Raw genomic sequence first — 16,558 nt, 5'->3', positions numbered from 1 at the left:
GTGTTTTTCATTGTGTTTGATAGAAAGAATTTTTCTTTCTTTTAAAAGAAGAAATGACAATATAATCTTCTGCTCTATGTCATATAAGAGCCCCGGCAACGAATAAGTAATTTGCATTAACCAAAATGAGAAGTTGTTTACAAGTCCAAGAACATTATACACTTATTTTGCATATTATTTGGTCTCAAATCTCTTTTTTGTTTTTAACACCGTGTATATGTAATACACATATATGAAAAGAATTCGGTTTAATCATTCATATTGGCCAATCATTTAGATCTTTCATCGCGACATCTACCGAGAAATGATGGTATAATATTAAAAATCCACTAGTTGCCGATAAAAGGAAATCCGTAAAGACTTTGACTTAATTTTGCAACAAAAGATGTAAGAAAAAATAAGGAGGTGCTGGTTTCCTTTGAAATATTTACGTTATAAAATTTATCTGTTAAAATAATCGTTGATATGATTATGAACGCTTTGTTTCAACGCGAAAGAAATTGTGCAAGAATAGTTGACGGATTTTGGTTTGACCACCGTAGTAAGACTACGTTTAGAAGGCAGCCATCTTGCAATCCCTAATCAAAGATCTTCGGCTAGCGGGTATCGCTGTCTGGTTTTCAGCCGGTTAATATCAACACACAGTTCAACAAATGGCTTTAAAACGAATTAATAAGGTATGTGAACGATCAGAGGTGTTCGTATTGTACAAAGACAGTCGGGTGTTAATGTGATGTGTGCCAAACGCAGTTGAACGCCCTTAACGATTTTGCAGTGAAGCAATGTGAGGCAGCATTGAAAATCATTTTGGCTTTTCCCCTTTTTTTCACATTCTTCGATTGTGCTTTGATTTATTTGCATACGCGTTTATGTCGATGTTGTGCATTGCACACAGAGCACAGTGCCACTTTGTGCCAGTGGACGTAGTAGCTACGGTGACAGTGAAATTCTAAAAAAATTTTAAGTGGCTACCCAATAAATTGCCGGAAGTAACGTAAAACCGTGCGTTACATACATCTATATATACATATATATACATATATACGTATATACATATATGTATGTAGCTATAGATAACTCAGAAATTACGAAAATTTCATTAGTGCATTCAGAGTCCATTTGTGGATGTAGATATATCATCATACATTTTTTTCAGTGACCATTTGCTTATTTGTTTTAATACATAATATGCTTTTCTCTATGTGACTGCAGCACACATTAATGAGATAAAGTGAATCATTTAGAACTGATATATTTCTGTATGATGCATGCCAGTGATTTGACCTGTCAGTCATTATAATGTTTCTCAGTCTGACCATCAGTCGCAGTAAAATGGACTAAAGAATGGAAATCATTGGATATATTACTCTCAGAATAATCACACGAAACACAAACTGTTGTATCACTCTTTTTCTTTAACTTCAATTCTGTAATTTATTTCCATTGTAATGTAATATAAGTAATGCGAATAATTTATCTCATATTATTGTATACCATTGTCTAATATAAACATACATATCTATAGAATAATATTTATTCCAATTGTTTCTTTTCTAATTGCATTGTTAGTAGTTAAGGCATTGTAATATTTAATTCATTGTATTACAAACCATTATAGTCATTTCCTTTATCTTAACCTTTTAATGTTATCTACCTTTTGAATGATGATTCAGTTTGATCTGATTTCTTGATATGTATGATATGAAAACTATAAAACAATTGATATATAAGCTTAAAATTATATATTTCAAGATATTACATTTATATAATTCGTATCTATGATATATACATATGTAAGAATGTTCTAGAACATTTTGTTTACACATGTTCACATCTTTCTTACTGCATTTAAAACTATCCATATAGACCTTTTACTTTAAGCTTCATGATGCAATGCATAACACAAACACATTATTGATAGAGTATATTTTTAACCAACTGATATTTATGTTAAAAATAGTATTTATAAATTTCAATCGTGCATAGAAGAAAATATATATAACAATTAATAATATATGTAAAGTTTGAATTAATGCTTAAGATTTTTAACAGTTTTTGTTTGTGTTATTATGACATTTTTTTCTTCTATTTAGGAACTTCAGGACCTTGGTAGAGATCCACCGGCACAATGCTCTGCTGGTCCTGTAGGAGACGATTGTAAGTTCTTTAATGTCATTGTGACTGTATATGCAGCAATTAAAGAATATTAAATTACCATATCTTATATGGCTTGCTATTCCAAAAATACATGTATCTATTAATATCCACAGCAAATAATTAGCTAATTTTTAGGAAACTGTAAACTTATGATGTTTATGTATAAATAATAATCATTAGTATTTGATAGTAAAGTTTCTACAGTTAATTATATGATTGTTTTCAGTATTCCACTGGCAAGCAACTATAATGGGACCAGTAAGTATACATGAATTTTAATATTTTTAGCACTATTAATTAAACTAATGTCATTTAATTTAAAAGTATCATATACTTTTATTATTTTGTAATCATGTTAATGTTCATGTAAATATAATTTGTAAGCATTAGTTCCAAGTATCTCCACTTTGATCTCTGACATTCAAAGGTAACTCCCAAACAATGAAATTTATCTTTTGTTACATTTGATTAATAATTTTATTTGAAATACATAATGCAATGCATGTAATATTTTATGTAATAACAATTTACTAAGATTTCACATCTTTAATTCCTGTATCATGTTGTATTGTTTTCATGATATTAATATCTTTTTACAGACCTATAATATTTCTAATAACATTTATATTATAATTCGTTAGTAATAATTGTTAAATTCTTAAATTAATATGAGTGATTAATCTGGTTCTTTATATTAGATATAATTAGTTCTTTATGATGAACATTAATGGAAACGTTTTTGCATTTAAATTGGCCAATATTGAATGTTAGTGTATAACTAGGAGTAAACATTATTTTCAGCCTGACAGTCCGTATCAAGGAGGAGTGTTTTTCCTTACAATTCATTTTCCCACAGACTATCCATTCAAACCACCTAAGGTATGTACATTAAAGATAACATTGTTTGATATACTATTACATGTGATTAGTATATTCATTTAATGCACATTTGTCCAGGTTGCTTTTACAACTAGAATTTATCATCCAAATATCAACAGTAATGGAAGTATTTGTTTGGATATTTTAAGATCGCAGTGGTCTCCAGCACTTACCATATCAAAGGGTACATAAGTTTGCAAATATAATTTAAGTTTAAAAAAGAAAAAGAATAGGATGAAACAATTATTTGAGTCAATTTTATTAATATTATTTGTGAAAATGTTGAATACATTATGAAAGTTTTCTTATTTTCAGTGTTACTATCAATATGCTCATTACTGTGCGATCCAAATCCAGATGACCCTCTGGTACCAGAGATAGCAAGGTTATACAAAACTGACAGGGAGAAGTACAATGAATTGGCACGTGAGTGGACGCGCAAGTATGCCATGTGATGCGCCAATCTCTGCTGACTTCAACATCTAAAAGCCACCAACAAGCAGCCCCAGCCTATTGCCACTTATGCATCAGCACCGATTGAAATTAGCTATGGCTCGTCTACTTTTAAACTTAAGCCAGTACTCGGGCTCGGAGAATGCTCAGAAAAACGCGATCGATCTGAAGTTCCCTTCGTCCCGAGAGGCCTGCGAATATTGAGACGTTGCCACAATGGCAATTGAGGCAATTTGAAAGGTGGTCACATAACATTATATATATATATATAAATCAGGAAAAAAAAGAAACATGTCCGCTTTGATTTTCATAAATAAAAAAAAATGGAAGTAAAATATAGGAGAGTGAAAGTAGGATTTGTATTTGAATTTAATAGTTTAATTTCTAATCATTGTGCTTATTATACCGTAATTATATATACCTACTTTCTCAGTGAAATGAAAAACCTTGAACTGACAGCACACCGATTGTTAGTTTTAAAGCAAATGAGCAATGTTTGCCCGTCCCTTGGAACGATGCGGTCACTTTTTTGTAAGACTGGGCTATATATAAATACTACTGAAAATATACCTGTATGTTTTGTTCAATTATTAAAATTCCTTACCTATCTAACAAATTCTACGAGTAACTCGAAATTTCTGGTTTGGTTCCTGTGTGTGTGTAGTAGTTTAATTATGCATATCATTAATCGATAAATCGGACTATACAACTTCAAATAACTTAAAAGTATACAAACATAATAGAAACTTTTAAAGACTTTGCTGACCGCGAATCTAAGTATCTACCATTCACGGGCTCTCGTACGACCTTAACTCGAATCAGATGCATTCACAATTTTTTAAGGACGTGAATTTTAACGTCAATCAGCTTTATTTACATATTAGAAAGATGTAGTAGTCGATGTCAATATTTATCGATAAATGATGAGTGCGAAGTAAATTTTGTTTGAATTTTTACGTAAAACGCGTTATGAAATAGATAAGAAGTATTTCAATGAGCCCTAAAGTTTATGGCTCATATTTACAAATGGATTTGTAAAGCCCTCTGAATTAATTTTATTAGTAGAGTGCGTCATTATGATATCAATAGTCATGTGCGTCGTACCTTACAAATGAAAAATTTGACCGTCGCTATGTTTTATTCGGAACGATCTGCGTTTACTATTGTTTTGCGTGTAAAAATCTTTTCCTTTAAGCGATAATTTTTCTATTATTATTGTTGTTGTTTAGTACATATCTTTAAGTTTCCTTTCCACCCACAATATAAGTACATACGTTCGTATAAAATAATGTTACAAAACTCTGAATAAAATGACCATTAAGATAGAGTTTAGTCTTACTAATACCGCGATACGTTTTCCATGCTATATATTTTTCATATGTGCATATTGTGGCTGCAAAGGACTGCAATAAGATTCCAAATTGTTTCCAAAAGAAAAGAAACTCTACCTGAAAATGTTATTTTACAAGATGGAAGAACACGTTGTTACACAACAACAACGTGTTTCGTTCATTGTTAGTTTGTTTAAATTAATCTAGAAACGATGCACCCCATTGCCGGTGCTGGCAGTGTTTCGGCTTCTAATCCTAGATAATGTTTAAAACCCGAGACATCGTAAAAGATGATCACTTAATTAGAGAATAAGTAAACGATTTTGTCTTGCGAATGGTGTAAAGTGCGTAAAGAACGATCAACGTCTCGATTGTAAATCGGTGCTTCAAAGTATGGCAAACTCGCAGAACGAGTATGAAGCCTAGAAAAGACAAATCGATTAGTATGTAATATGGTATACCACTTGTTAATGTCGATTTTGAACGTATACTGCTGTAATTTAATTACGAGTAAACACGCGGCAAATCAGGTATTTAAATATTTGCCCCTCACACACCCCCCGAAAGTGAATCATCGTTCATCTCTATTAGAAAGGAATCTACTCATGTGTAATTAATTAATTATTATCACATCTCACGTGTAATTATTATTATATATATGTGTGTGTATATACATACGTGTATATATATATATGTATATATACACATATATTATAATTAATTATTATTTTAGCATTAGCCCTTTATATAATAAATTCCATATGACGATAAACATAAGCATGTCAATTTTAATCATTTGTTACCAGAATCACTGGCGATAAGGAAGAAGTATCTTGGATACTTCTGAATCTATTTCGAATTCTACTTGGATCTAGATTTTACCACTGTAATTCATTGTTTCTTCTTGTTTTAATATTCAGATATTTTTGAAAAAATATTTTTCTTGTTTATAAATCGATCATTTAAATTTCTAAGGTCAACTATTTGGGAAAATAAAGTTCTTTACTCATGTAACAATGGATATAATTGTGTGCTCCTTCTTTCATAAATTTCTTAACCGTTCGGTGAAACTTTTCAAGTGAAATCATTGTCCTCGGTGGGTAGTCGATTGATCCAAAGTTAAGTATTTAGTTATAGTTCATACACATAGGCAGTAAAGTTTAGTTGGAACGAACAAAGAATCTTTGTGTAATTGGTGTTCGAGGTACACTCGTGAACCAGCAGATGTCTTTATTAGACTTTCACGAAGGACGGAACAGTTGTTGTGTCCAATGTTGAAGCTTACGATATGTTAAAAAAGTGGAGGAACGGTGAAAGTGGCAAAGGCTTTCCCCCTTTTGCTCTGGTGGTCGCTCTTGACCGTTGTACACGTATTTTACTGCAGTGCTGGCAGAAACCTGCTGAAGTAGCATACTCAGCGATGGAGATAAGCATATCCTCGCCTGATCAATTTATTCGAAAACAGAATATCTTCCCAATTTATCTTTGTAATTAACGGATCAATTAATTAAGTTATCTGATTGTTTTCGGTCAGATCAGATTGTCCTATGATCACTAAAATATTAGTATCAGTATGTTATGATATGAAAATTTTTATTAAAATATGATATTAAAATTGAACGTTTCAGTTTAAAAACAGTTAAAGTTTGATTAGTTACTATTCTGATATTATAGAGGGCATTCTTTATTATTAATCTAAGACGCTTTTTTATCATGAATATAATAGACAAATTAAGAAAAAATTAAATACAATTGTTTTTGTAGATTCAATTAATAGATTTTGTTCATTATAATTAAAAGCTGCTTTACTTATTTCTTATTAAGGATTCACTACCAAACCCCGTTATTGTACTTGATTTTGTCTTATTTTTTTTCGAAAAGCAAAGATGCTGTCTACATACGAATGTGGGTCATCAATATTCGTACGTTCTACTTGCGATCTTTTGGTTTCTAAAGAAATGATACTTATTTCTTCTAAGTCGGATAATGAATTTGAATGTATCAAATACATTTTTGTCATTTTCACGCTACTTTGATAATGAAATGTACATGCATGTACTGAAGATGATCTCTCTGTTTAGGGTCTTATTATGAATACAGTAGAAAGTTAACACTATCTACAAACTCTTCGGTCCAGTAATATTCGCATAATAGTTCTATTAAAACTGAATATTAGCGGATTTGCAACGGTTTCTAATTTTTCATAAAACCGCTCTTTTGAAAGTCATTCAACTTTACAAATATTTTATGAAACGTGCTTTAGCAACCAAGTATGAAGATAAAAATATTAATCTTTGTTTACGGAAACACAAATTAATGCTGAGAAAGTAATACAAAGTGGGTAGTAAGATAAGAGTGCCAAAATTAATATTAGTTCCTACAAAGACTTATCATATTTATGAGAGCTAAATAAAAAGTATTTATCTTCTGTATAAACCACAAAATTGTATAAAGTCGATGTTATACAACACTCATATTTGAAAACTTTTAATTAGATATTAACTCATTGAAGTCGAACATATTAAAGCTCTAATTATTAAGGATTCGAATAATTAATTTTCTAATTTAAGCTTTAAGTTTCTTTCCTTATATCATCAATACAATATCAATGTTATTCTATTTTCTTCTGTAATTATTCAATTGCATCGATCCCTGATGACCGACACGACAATCAACGTGTTAGTCATTAAAAAGTTAAGAAAAAAATGAATAGAAGGGATTAATTCCTGGTTCTAAAGAAACCCATTAACAGTAATGGATAAAATCATTTCGCACAAAGGCCATGGTAGCTTGAAAAACTCGAAGCCATCGCTAGTTGGTAGTACGAGGACGTGTTTCGTTCTATCGAGCGGCGCTTTGGACCGTCTGGTTGCGGTGCGGTTTGTTCAGTGTCAGTGCTGTTCTCGGCCCGTACACCAGTCGCTGAGGACAAGGTGTCACGCTCATCAATAGCTGACCGTCTTAAGGATGTCTCGATAGATCAACGTTCGATTGATTTTCAACATCCGCCGCTACCTTTTTCAAAACAGAGCGGACTGCGATCGCTTGGGGAACGCGTATTCGCTGACTGACATCGTTGCCCGTGGTCGAGTGGTATGTAACTTTAATGTAACCATCGAACGACGTCCGTGATTGTCAGAGACTAACAAAGAGGAACGTTCTAAATCATTGCAAAGTGGTAATTGAGAATAGCGCGCGAGCGACGCGGTGTCAAACGTTCGCTCCGGAGAACACGTGTTCCTCATGAAGATGCGTGTGATTGCCTTTTAAGAATCCTCACTGACAAATTGCATTGTGTACGAAGAAAATGCACAATATATCATTTTGAAGAAGTAATATATTGTTGACTGTCTGCTTCATTTGTTGCCGGCTCTACCGACAAAGAAACTTATTATAAAATTGAAGACTTTGCTAATTATCATAGGTATTGGTTCCTGTCTAACTCTACAGATTCTAATTTCTTCTTTCTCTTTTGCATTTCAATTAATAAAAAAGATTCGTCATTTTTATGTTATTATAAAATTGAAGACTTTGTTAATGATCATAGGTATTGGTTTCTGTTTAATTCTACAGATTTTAATTTCTTCTTTTTTTATGCGTTTCAAGGGTGTACGTTTCAATGTATAAAAAAAATTCATAATTTTCGTGTTAAACTTATTATAAAAGTGAAGACTTTGCTAATGATCATAGGTATTGATTCCTGTCTAACTCTACAGATTCTAATTTCTTCTTTTTCTTTTGCGTTTCAATTAATAAAAAAGATTCGTAATTTTCATGTTATTATAAAATTAAAGACTTTGCTAACGATCATAGGTATTGGTTCCTGTCCAACTCTACAGATTCTAATTTCTTCTTTTTCTTATGCGTTCCAACTGATAAAAAAGAATCACAATTTTCGTGTTATCGCACTTTGCATGAATTGTAAATGAACTGGAATAGGAAATCAATTTAAACGAACGGCTGAAGAATTTTAATGATGTCTGTCTTGTGACAACCTATAAATTGCCAGAGCTATGGTAATTTTTGGTAATGTCTTGGATTTTATTGCAAATTGTACATAATAATTGTCAATAACAAATAGTGAAGTATTCATTGAAACAATATAATTGAATGTTTGATCTTTTATTTTGACTTTTTATTTTGTTTTGAGATTTTCTTCTTTTGAACATGACAATCAGAAAACATTCATTAATATTAATCTCTATATCCAACTTTAAATTGAATATTTATAACGATATTTATATGTACATATGAAAGACGAAATTTAATTTTAAATCTTCTTCTACGTGACTTTTTAAATGTTACCCTAGTTTTAATCGACGTTTGTTTACGTAATTTCGAATTTATATAATCTGTGGATGATTCAGGAAGAAGGAGCAATATTTTAGAAAGTGATGGTATTAGACACCATAAGAGAAAGAAGGCCCTATAAACATGTGTTATAGAGACAGAATTGTTTGAACCTAATAATTTTACAGAAGAGTGATTTTAAAACTTTTTCTTGTAATAACTCGTACTGTGATCTCTAAAAACATTTTCTCTTTCTCCTGAATGACCCTCTAGAAAAAAAATGAACAAATACTAAAATAGAGTAACGCGCAAAGAGGAAGAGAAAGTCCGAATGGTAATTTCATTAATTTTACCACATTTATTTATATTACATCCGACGTCGTGACTTTGATGTGTAACTTTTAGTGTTAATATTCGTAATTAATTTTCACTTACTATATTAACTACTAATTTCAATTTGAAATCCAGATTTGATAATTTAGAGCGAAATCTAAAATTACAAGGTCCATTAATTCATAAAATATAAGACAAAGTGTAAAAATAATTTTTTAGAACAAATTGTACTCTTTTAATTATGAGCTCCAAAAGATTAAGAATTTTTTTAAGTGGAATACTTTGCCATTGTTTGAAAAATATTTTGAATATTTCTTTAAATAATCCTAAGAATTATGAATTGATTTCAAATCCAACTTCTGTAATGGCTTCTATTTCATGACGAAGTATTGAAGAGTATAATTAAATGCCCTATACTTAATTCACAAAAACAATAAAAACTCTAAGAATAAATAACGGTCGAGCAAAGTTTTTCAAAGCAAAGACGTAGGCATAACGAGTTTCGAAGAGCCTCGTCAACTTTCTCGTAGATTAAACGTGAGAGATCATTCAGCCTGCAGGAGAGAGTGAACGGATTCCTTGTAAGCGCATAAAATAGCCAATCGTATTATTCTCAAGTTTGGTTTTGCGTAAATTCTTTCTCCAACACATTCACCGACATAAACAAAGATATCTATTTACATGTAGCAAAAAGATCTTGACAAATCGTGTACGTTTTCACGCGGAGTTTATTAAAAAATGCTTTATAAAAAGAACGAACCTCGTTTATAATTTTACGTCGCTATAGTTTAACAAGTTCCTCGTCTGTCATACAAATTTCTAATTCCATCCGTAGTATTCCGTGCAAGAAACGGCTATTTACTTTACAATCTTCTTTTTATATTTCTCCTGGCTTCTCGGAATCCACCTTTGACAAGGATGTTGCACGCGATAGGATAATTACTTGCACGATATGCATGCGGATAAGAAATTTTAAAAATCTTTCGAAAATGATTGTTAAACCGAAACTCTTATTTTTCCATTACACAATTTCAAATGGAAGCTGTTAAAAATTGATAATTATGTATGTGTCGTCACATGCTACGTAAATGGGACATGCACCAAGACGCTAATAAGCATAATTGCAGTTACACATATCAGAGTTATGTGCATTTTAAATAGCATTTGTGAATACTTGATAGATAGACCATTTTTACCTTTCCTGTAACGTCTGCTTAAATTAGGAGCAGTTGGTGGAACTTTCAACGCGTGTGCATCATCAGACAGGAAGTTTGATATTACTTAATTTGTTATTGTATCGTAGGATGTTGTTCAATTAAGGTAGATTCTAGGATATTCAATTTTTGTTCATACCGATAGTAGTTTCTTCTTAACACTTTAACAGACGTTGATTGGCAGAACGAAAATGGACGTGTATAGTAAGTCACGTTACGATAACAGCTATTCAAGTCGCTATGATTCAATTTTGCAATGTAAATTTGCAATTTGCCACCTTACACTGTTAGTGTAATGGCTAATGCCATTCAAACTTTGCTTCTTTTAATTAGTTTTAATCGTATTCAGTTATAGTAACAGTCATTCGTTGCAATTAATGTAATAATTCTTACAATGATTTGTAAATAAAAAGAAAGTGATATTAAATAGAAAACTAGAAAATTAAATGTTTTCGTGTTGAAAAATTCGTTTAGTCATCCAATTTTAATATTTTCATTGCATTAATTTACGTCAGTGATATCAATATATCACTGATAACCAGCAAAACTACATATGTCGACTTTTGTAATGGAAAGGAATAATTAACGAAGCCTTACCGAAAAACAATTCAGTACATGATAACGAATTGTTAGAGCAATCGAAACCTTTCTACGCCGTTTCTTATTCGGTTGATACACTTATTTTTCCTTTGCAGACTCCCAAGTAAGAATTCGACTCTTTCCAATGATGAAATTACTAGCAGGCGTGGAAGAGGTGAGCGATCAAAACGAAAAGCCGCAGAATGATGATCAATCGCACAACAATAATCATGAAAAACAGCCGAAAACAGATATCGCTCAAGAGACGGTCAAGCTACTTACTGGTGAGGTAAATTAACCTTTAACCCTTTCTTTTATAACATCGAATTAAACTGATGGAGAAGTAGAACTGAACAACATGTTATTTCAGATAATAAACCGACTATTTTATTTTAAATTACGCTTAAAGTACTTTATTTATTACAATAAACTTTTTAAAAATATTTTATTTATTGTATATAAGATATATAAATTTTAAAAATCAATTCTTTTGTTGAAAAATTTCGAAGTTAGGAAAATATTCTTAAACAATAAAAATAAAGGAATATTTATAAGGTTGCAAATTTTATACTGTGAATCAATTCTGAAGACTTGGACTACGTTTGCATCTATTAAGTAATCTTTGTTGATATTATTAATAATCCTGGGTTATCATATAAATTTCAACTAATGCGTTTAAATGAAGATATAACTTCAGTTAAAATCGTTGAAATAATTAGAAAGCAATAAGAATTCCAACTTCATTTTTAGATCGGAAATAGCAATCCAAATGAAAAGGATTTCCATCTTTATAAAAAAAAAGAAAAGAAAGAATTATGCTTGCAGATATGTATTGTATTACCTGGGGCTCGCGACGTTCTCTTTAAATGATATGCAATTACTTAAATCAAACGTTAATTCATATAACAATACCATTCTGTATGCTCTATTTCTGTCTGATACCTAAAACTGCAAATTTGAAAAACGTTGACACACATTCGTGATTACGTAGGTTTTACATATGTTCATTTCTTATTCGGCTTGCAACAAGGTTAAAACATTGAATTTCTAACGTGAGTAGTAAGTCATTGTATTCGGAAAGGTTATAACTTAAAACGAATGCCAATATCCGTTTCACGTCGGTAGGATGTATGTACACAAGGTAAAAGCGCCTGAAGAATCTTTTATTAATTTTAATTTTCTTTGGAGAAAATGATACACCTACAAAATATTTAATTAGTAATAACGCGTATCCGCAGAACAGTGAATATCTGTAATTGCCTGTAGTTGAATATGCTCCTATCTGGAACATACTGTAATTATTTGAAACAATTAGTCTAAGTGGACACAGTAGCAATTATACAAAATATCCCACGTTTGCATCGCCGTGAAACAAGGCATTCCACTAATTTGTTAAAATGTAAAACAAAAATTTAATTACGTTGAAATCTCTATAGCTTCTGTAAATTAAAATTTCATTTACCTGTCTATTTTTAAAAAACATGAATATTCATTGGCATAACTAAGTAGAAGATCTTGTTATCAGATATTATTAGACAACTTGAAACACAAACAAAAGAATAGAATTAAATTCATTTGGACGAAAATGCAATATGCAATATAACTAAATATAAAATAGGTGCAATAAAAATTATGTTAAAATTAAGCAAAACTAGATGCTCGACACTTGATTGTTTTAGTAGAGGCAAGGGACCGTGTAATGAGGGGTTAAACGTAGTTCAACTTTCATCTGACATTATTTTTTGCGCGGTTCATGGAAAGTCTCGGAATTTTGCGGTAACACTCGGGATATCCTGTATCTCTCACGAAGGAAGGATGTATAGATATGTTGGTTACAGAGTAGCACAGTTGTTAGTATAGCGAAGTGAAAAATCGATTTCGCTAGTGAAAGATACTGAGAAGTCTGAGAAGAAAGCCCGCGGTATAAACTTGACACACTGAGATGAAAGGCGAGTCCCGTTGCGACCTACTTCACAGCTTTCGTATCTTTAGATATCAGCTTCGTTTCTACATCCTGAAACCGCTTAGGCGATATGGGAGCGACCGACAAACTATTAAGCCTATGCGGATGTTTTAGCGTCAAATGAGAGTGAATAGGTCTATGTAAACTTTAAATTAATCTTTGCAATCAATGGAGTAGCTAGGATTTTAGATTGGGGTGAACTAAGTCCTCCAGTTTTCCTAAAAATGTCTACAGTTGATTGAAATGGAAAAGAAGTAGAAGATCTAATTCAATTTTATTATACCAAAGAATTCTTTGAAAATATAGTAAATTTTAAAATTATAAATTTGATTTATAAGAGTTTTAACTCATGTAAGTTTCGTTTAAATAAATAAGTAAATAAATAAAAATAAAAATACCTAACGAGGATAAGTACTTTTTTTTAATGTTAATATAGACTTGCATCAAAGTTGATAAAAATTTAAATATCAATAAGAAGGAAGTTCCTTAATCTCAGAATGATACGTATGATTTTCTTCAGGTGTACCGAACTTCCTCCAGAAAACTCGAAAACTCGCCTCTCAAAGGTAAAATCACGCCTGAAGATGAAGAGAAAATGAGGCGTCTTCTTCCTTACAAGGAAGCCCCTGAATATCTTCAACACAATCCATATATTCTTCACGGATATCGAGGATATCTTACTACAAAATTATGCGTCGAAAGGTTTGTTAATAATGGTTAACAGAGGAAAAGATCAGACTAAATGATAATCGACATATTAGTATTAATGTACGATAACTTATAAACTTTTCATATTTCATTTATGAAAATGATGTATTCCAGCATATTCTGGTGGACAAACGAAACAGTAAACATATGGAGCCACATATTTGGATGGATGTTATTTTTCGGTCTGACCCTGTATGACCTTTGTCTACTGAATATTCATGCACCTATGGGTGACAAAGTGATAGTAGCTCTTTTATTAATCTGTTTCCAGGTAATATTCAAAAATATTTAACTCTCTTGCTCTGAAGCTCACTTGAGGAGATCTACCCCTATCGAATTAGCGGAGTAGAAGTTGTAAATTATCCATGAATAAAAATTCAAGAAATACTAAATGGCATTGCTCAATAGCAATGACACTGTACAATATATTTTTCAACATCAATCATGTTACTTCTTAATGGTTTAATTTATAACTTCCCCTTATTCTGACCGAGCTACATGTTAATAATTTTCAAATTTATTGTTTTAGGCTTGCATGGTATTGTCTTCGGTGTATCATACGTTTTCCTGTCGAAGTGAAAAGGATTACTGGTGTTTCTTGTCCTTCGATTTGTTTGGGATCGCGTTAAGCCTTCTGTCGATATACATGTCTGGAGTTTATTACGCTTTCTGGTGTCACAAGGTGAACAAAATTACGTAACTAACTAAAGCAGTATACAAATTTGTCAGATTGTAAATCTTACATTTCCACTATTTTATATATCGATTCATTTATTAATTCAAGACGTTTCTGGAAGAAAGAGTCCATAGATCTATAGACACTTTTTTCAGATACTTTCTCCATTTTATTTGAATTTCTTCAATTTTTATTTCTACGTGTTAGAAATTATTTACCCTAAATAATAATCATAAATTGATTATCTATTTACAGGAATTGCAGAGCTTTTATCTGATCACTGTCCTGGCTATCTTTGTATTCGCAATGATCCTACAAGTACCAAAACTGAATATTAATGGGAACATCAAGCTAGTCGTTTTCGTCGCATGGGCAGCTTATGGAGTACTGCCAACGTTTCATTGGAGCATTGCTATGGGTGGAATGGACAACCCGATCGTTAGAATGTTACTTCCAAGGGTACTAGGAATGTATGTCATTAGTGGTGTAGCATTTATTATTTATCTCAGCAAAATACCAGAACGCTTCTGTCCAGGTAATTTTAAATGATAAACACCATTATTATTGTCATTATAAGATTTATTTGAACCCTTTTGGTCCGATGGTACATTAGAATAAATTAACCCTTTCACTACTAAGGATGACTATAACCAGCCATCATTAAGTATTCATCGAAGATCACTATAGACACCTGATACTAATAGATTATTATATATGAAAAATAAATAAATAAAATCATATTTTGATATTTGGAGCAAGCATTTAATTAATACCGTAATATTTTTCACGGAAAAAATATTTTTCTGTTGACGTCAGTCGATGAATTAAATATAAAGCACGGAATTGTAAATGATCGTATTACAATGGAAATGATCATTCTCGTATCGCATTATCAGTTATTGTTTTCAATTTTCCATATTTTTCTTGCATGGAAAACACTTGGTGAATTTGAAATTTTCTTCCCATACTTATTCAATTTCCTTTTATATTAAAGGCTGGGTGGATTATATCGGTTCCTCTCATCAATGGTGGCATGCATTAGTGGTATTGGCTCTTTACTATTGGCATAATACTGGAATGCTTTACGTGGAATACAGAATGAACCATGGCTGTCCGAGCAACATCAAATTATTATGACATACGGAGTCCGACGGCCATTCAGGTACGATATATGACACCGTGTAACGATTGCGACATACTAAGAATAATAAACGAATTTTACTTGTAAGTAACAAACATTGTGATAAATACATTTTTTTTTCCTAATGTTTATCCATTATTTTATAAGTAAAATGGGTAATTGCAATCGTGTTCCAAGAAACAGAATTTATTATTTTGTATCTAGAATTATTTTATAGAAATTAATAATTAATATAATTAAATTATTTTCTAGAATTTACATATTTTTTATCTCTCCTTTCAGGTAATGGTTTTATAATGGAATGTGCTTGCGCTATGGAATTCAATGTTTGGTCGTCAGATTATTACAACAATCTACCATTTTACGCCAGCGAAAAAACAACAACATGTGCAAACGAAAATCCATTACGAACGTATTATCAACGACAAACATTTTAGTTCCAAAAAGTGTAAAATAAGTGATCCACGAGATAACAAAAATGCAGATTCTTTTTTTTTTAAACAACGTCTAACGCGTCTTGGCGTTAGTAATTTATATTTATTTTGTATTTATAAATTTTAAATAGATATATTGAATATCCTTCTTTTTTTATTTTCTTTCTGGTTACAGCAACCTTTTCAAACATTTAATAATATCATGTTATGCAATTTAATCTTTAGATTGTATTTTATTGTTGTTCAACGTTATAGTTACGTTTACCAATATTAACGAAGTATAATTCTTGTTCACAAACAATAACGAATTTTATCAGAGTTATATTTACACATCTATACCGCAGTTCACCAGAGTCCATAACTGCGACGCGCAGGTTGGAAGATGGTGGGGGAACGCAGC

General features: G+C 31.3%; 2 protein-coding genes across 3 annotated transcripts; both read left to right on the top strand.

Moving 5' to 3' along the window:
- Positions 1-517: 517 nt before the first annotated feature.
- On the top strand, positions 518-4,064 carry eff (ubiquitin-conjugating enzyme E2 eff). Its single transcript, XM_034331464.2, has 6 exons — positions 518-677; positions 2,094-2,157; positions 2,384-2,415; positions 2,959-3,036; positions 3,115-3,220; positions 3,352-4,064. The coding sequence occupies exons 1-6, from the start codon at positions 654-656 to the stop codon at positions 3,489-3,491; spliced, it is 444 nt and encodes a 147-aa protein (XP_034187355.1). The 5' UTR covers positions 518-653; the 3' UTR covers positions 3,492-4,064.
- Positions 4,065-7,698: 3,634 nt separating this feature from the next.
- Positions 7,699-16,303, top strand: LOC117607558 (progestin and adipoQ receptor family member 3). 2 transcript variants are annotated; one of them, XR_013062245.1, is made up of 8 exons: positions 7,699-7,913; positions 11,353-11,525; positions 13,720-13,901; positions 14,022-14,178; positions 14,437-14,589; positions 14,839-15,118; positions 15,578-15,807; positions 16,007-16,303. XR_013062245.1 is itself a non-coding variant. In XM_034331381.2 (8 exons), exons 2-7 carry the CDS (start codon positions 11,382-11,384, stop codon positions 15,718-15,720), a joined length of 1,059 nt encoding a protein of 352 aa, XP_034187272.1. In that variant the 5' UTR covers positions 7,700-7,913; positions 11,353-11,381; the 3' UTR covers positions 15,721-15,745; positions 16,007-16,303. The 2 variants fall into 2 exon arrangements, 1 of the variants encoding a protein (XP_034187272.1); XM_034331381.2 differs by having other exon boundaries at positions 7,700-7,913; positions 15,578-15,745.
- The last annotated feature ends 255 nt before the right edge of the window (positions 16,304-16,558 follow it).

Source organism: Osmia lignaria, chromosome 6 (genome assembly GCF_051020975.1).
Source record: "Osmia lignaria lignaria isolate PbOS001 chromosome 6, iyOsmLign1, whole genome shotgun sequence".
Classification (NCBI taxonomy): Eukaryota; Metazoa; Arthropoda; class Insecta; order Hymenoptera; family Megachilidae; genus Osmia; species Osmia lignaria.
This window is presented reverse-complemented; position numbering and strand designations above follow the sequence as displayed.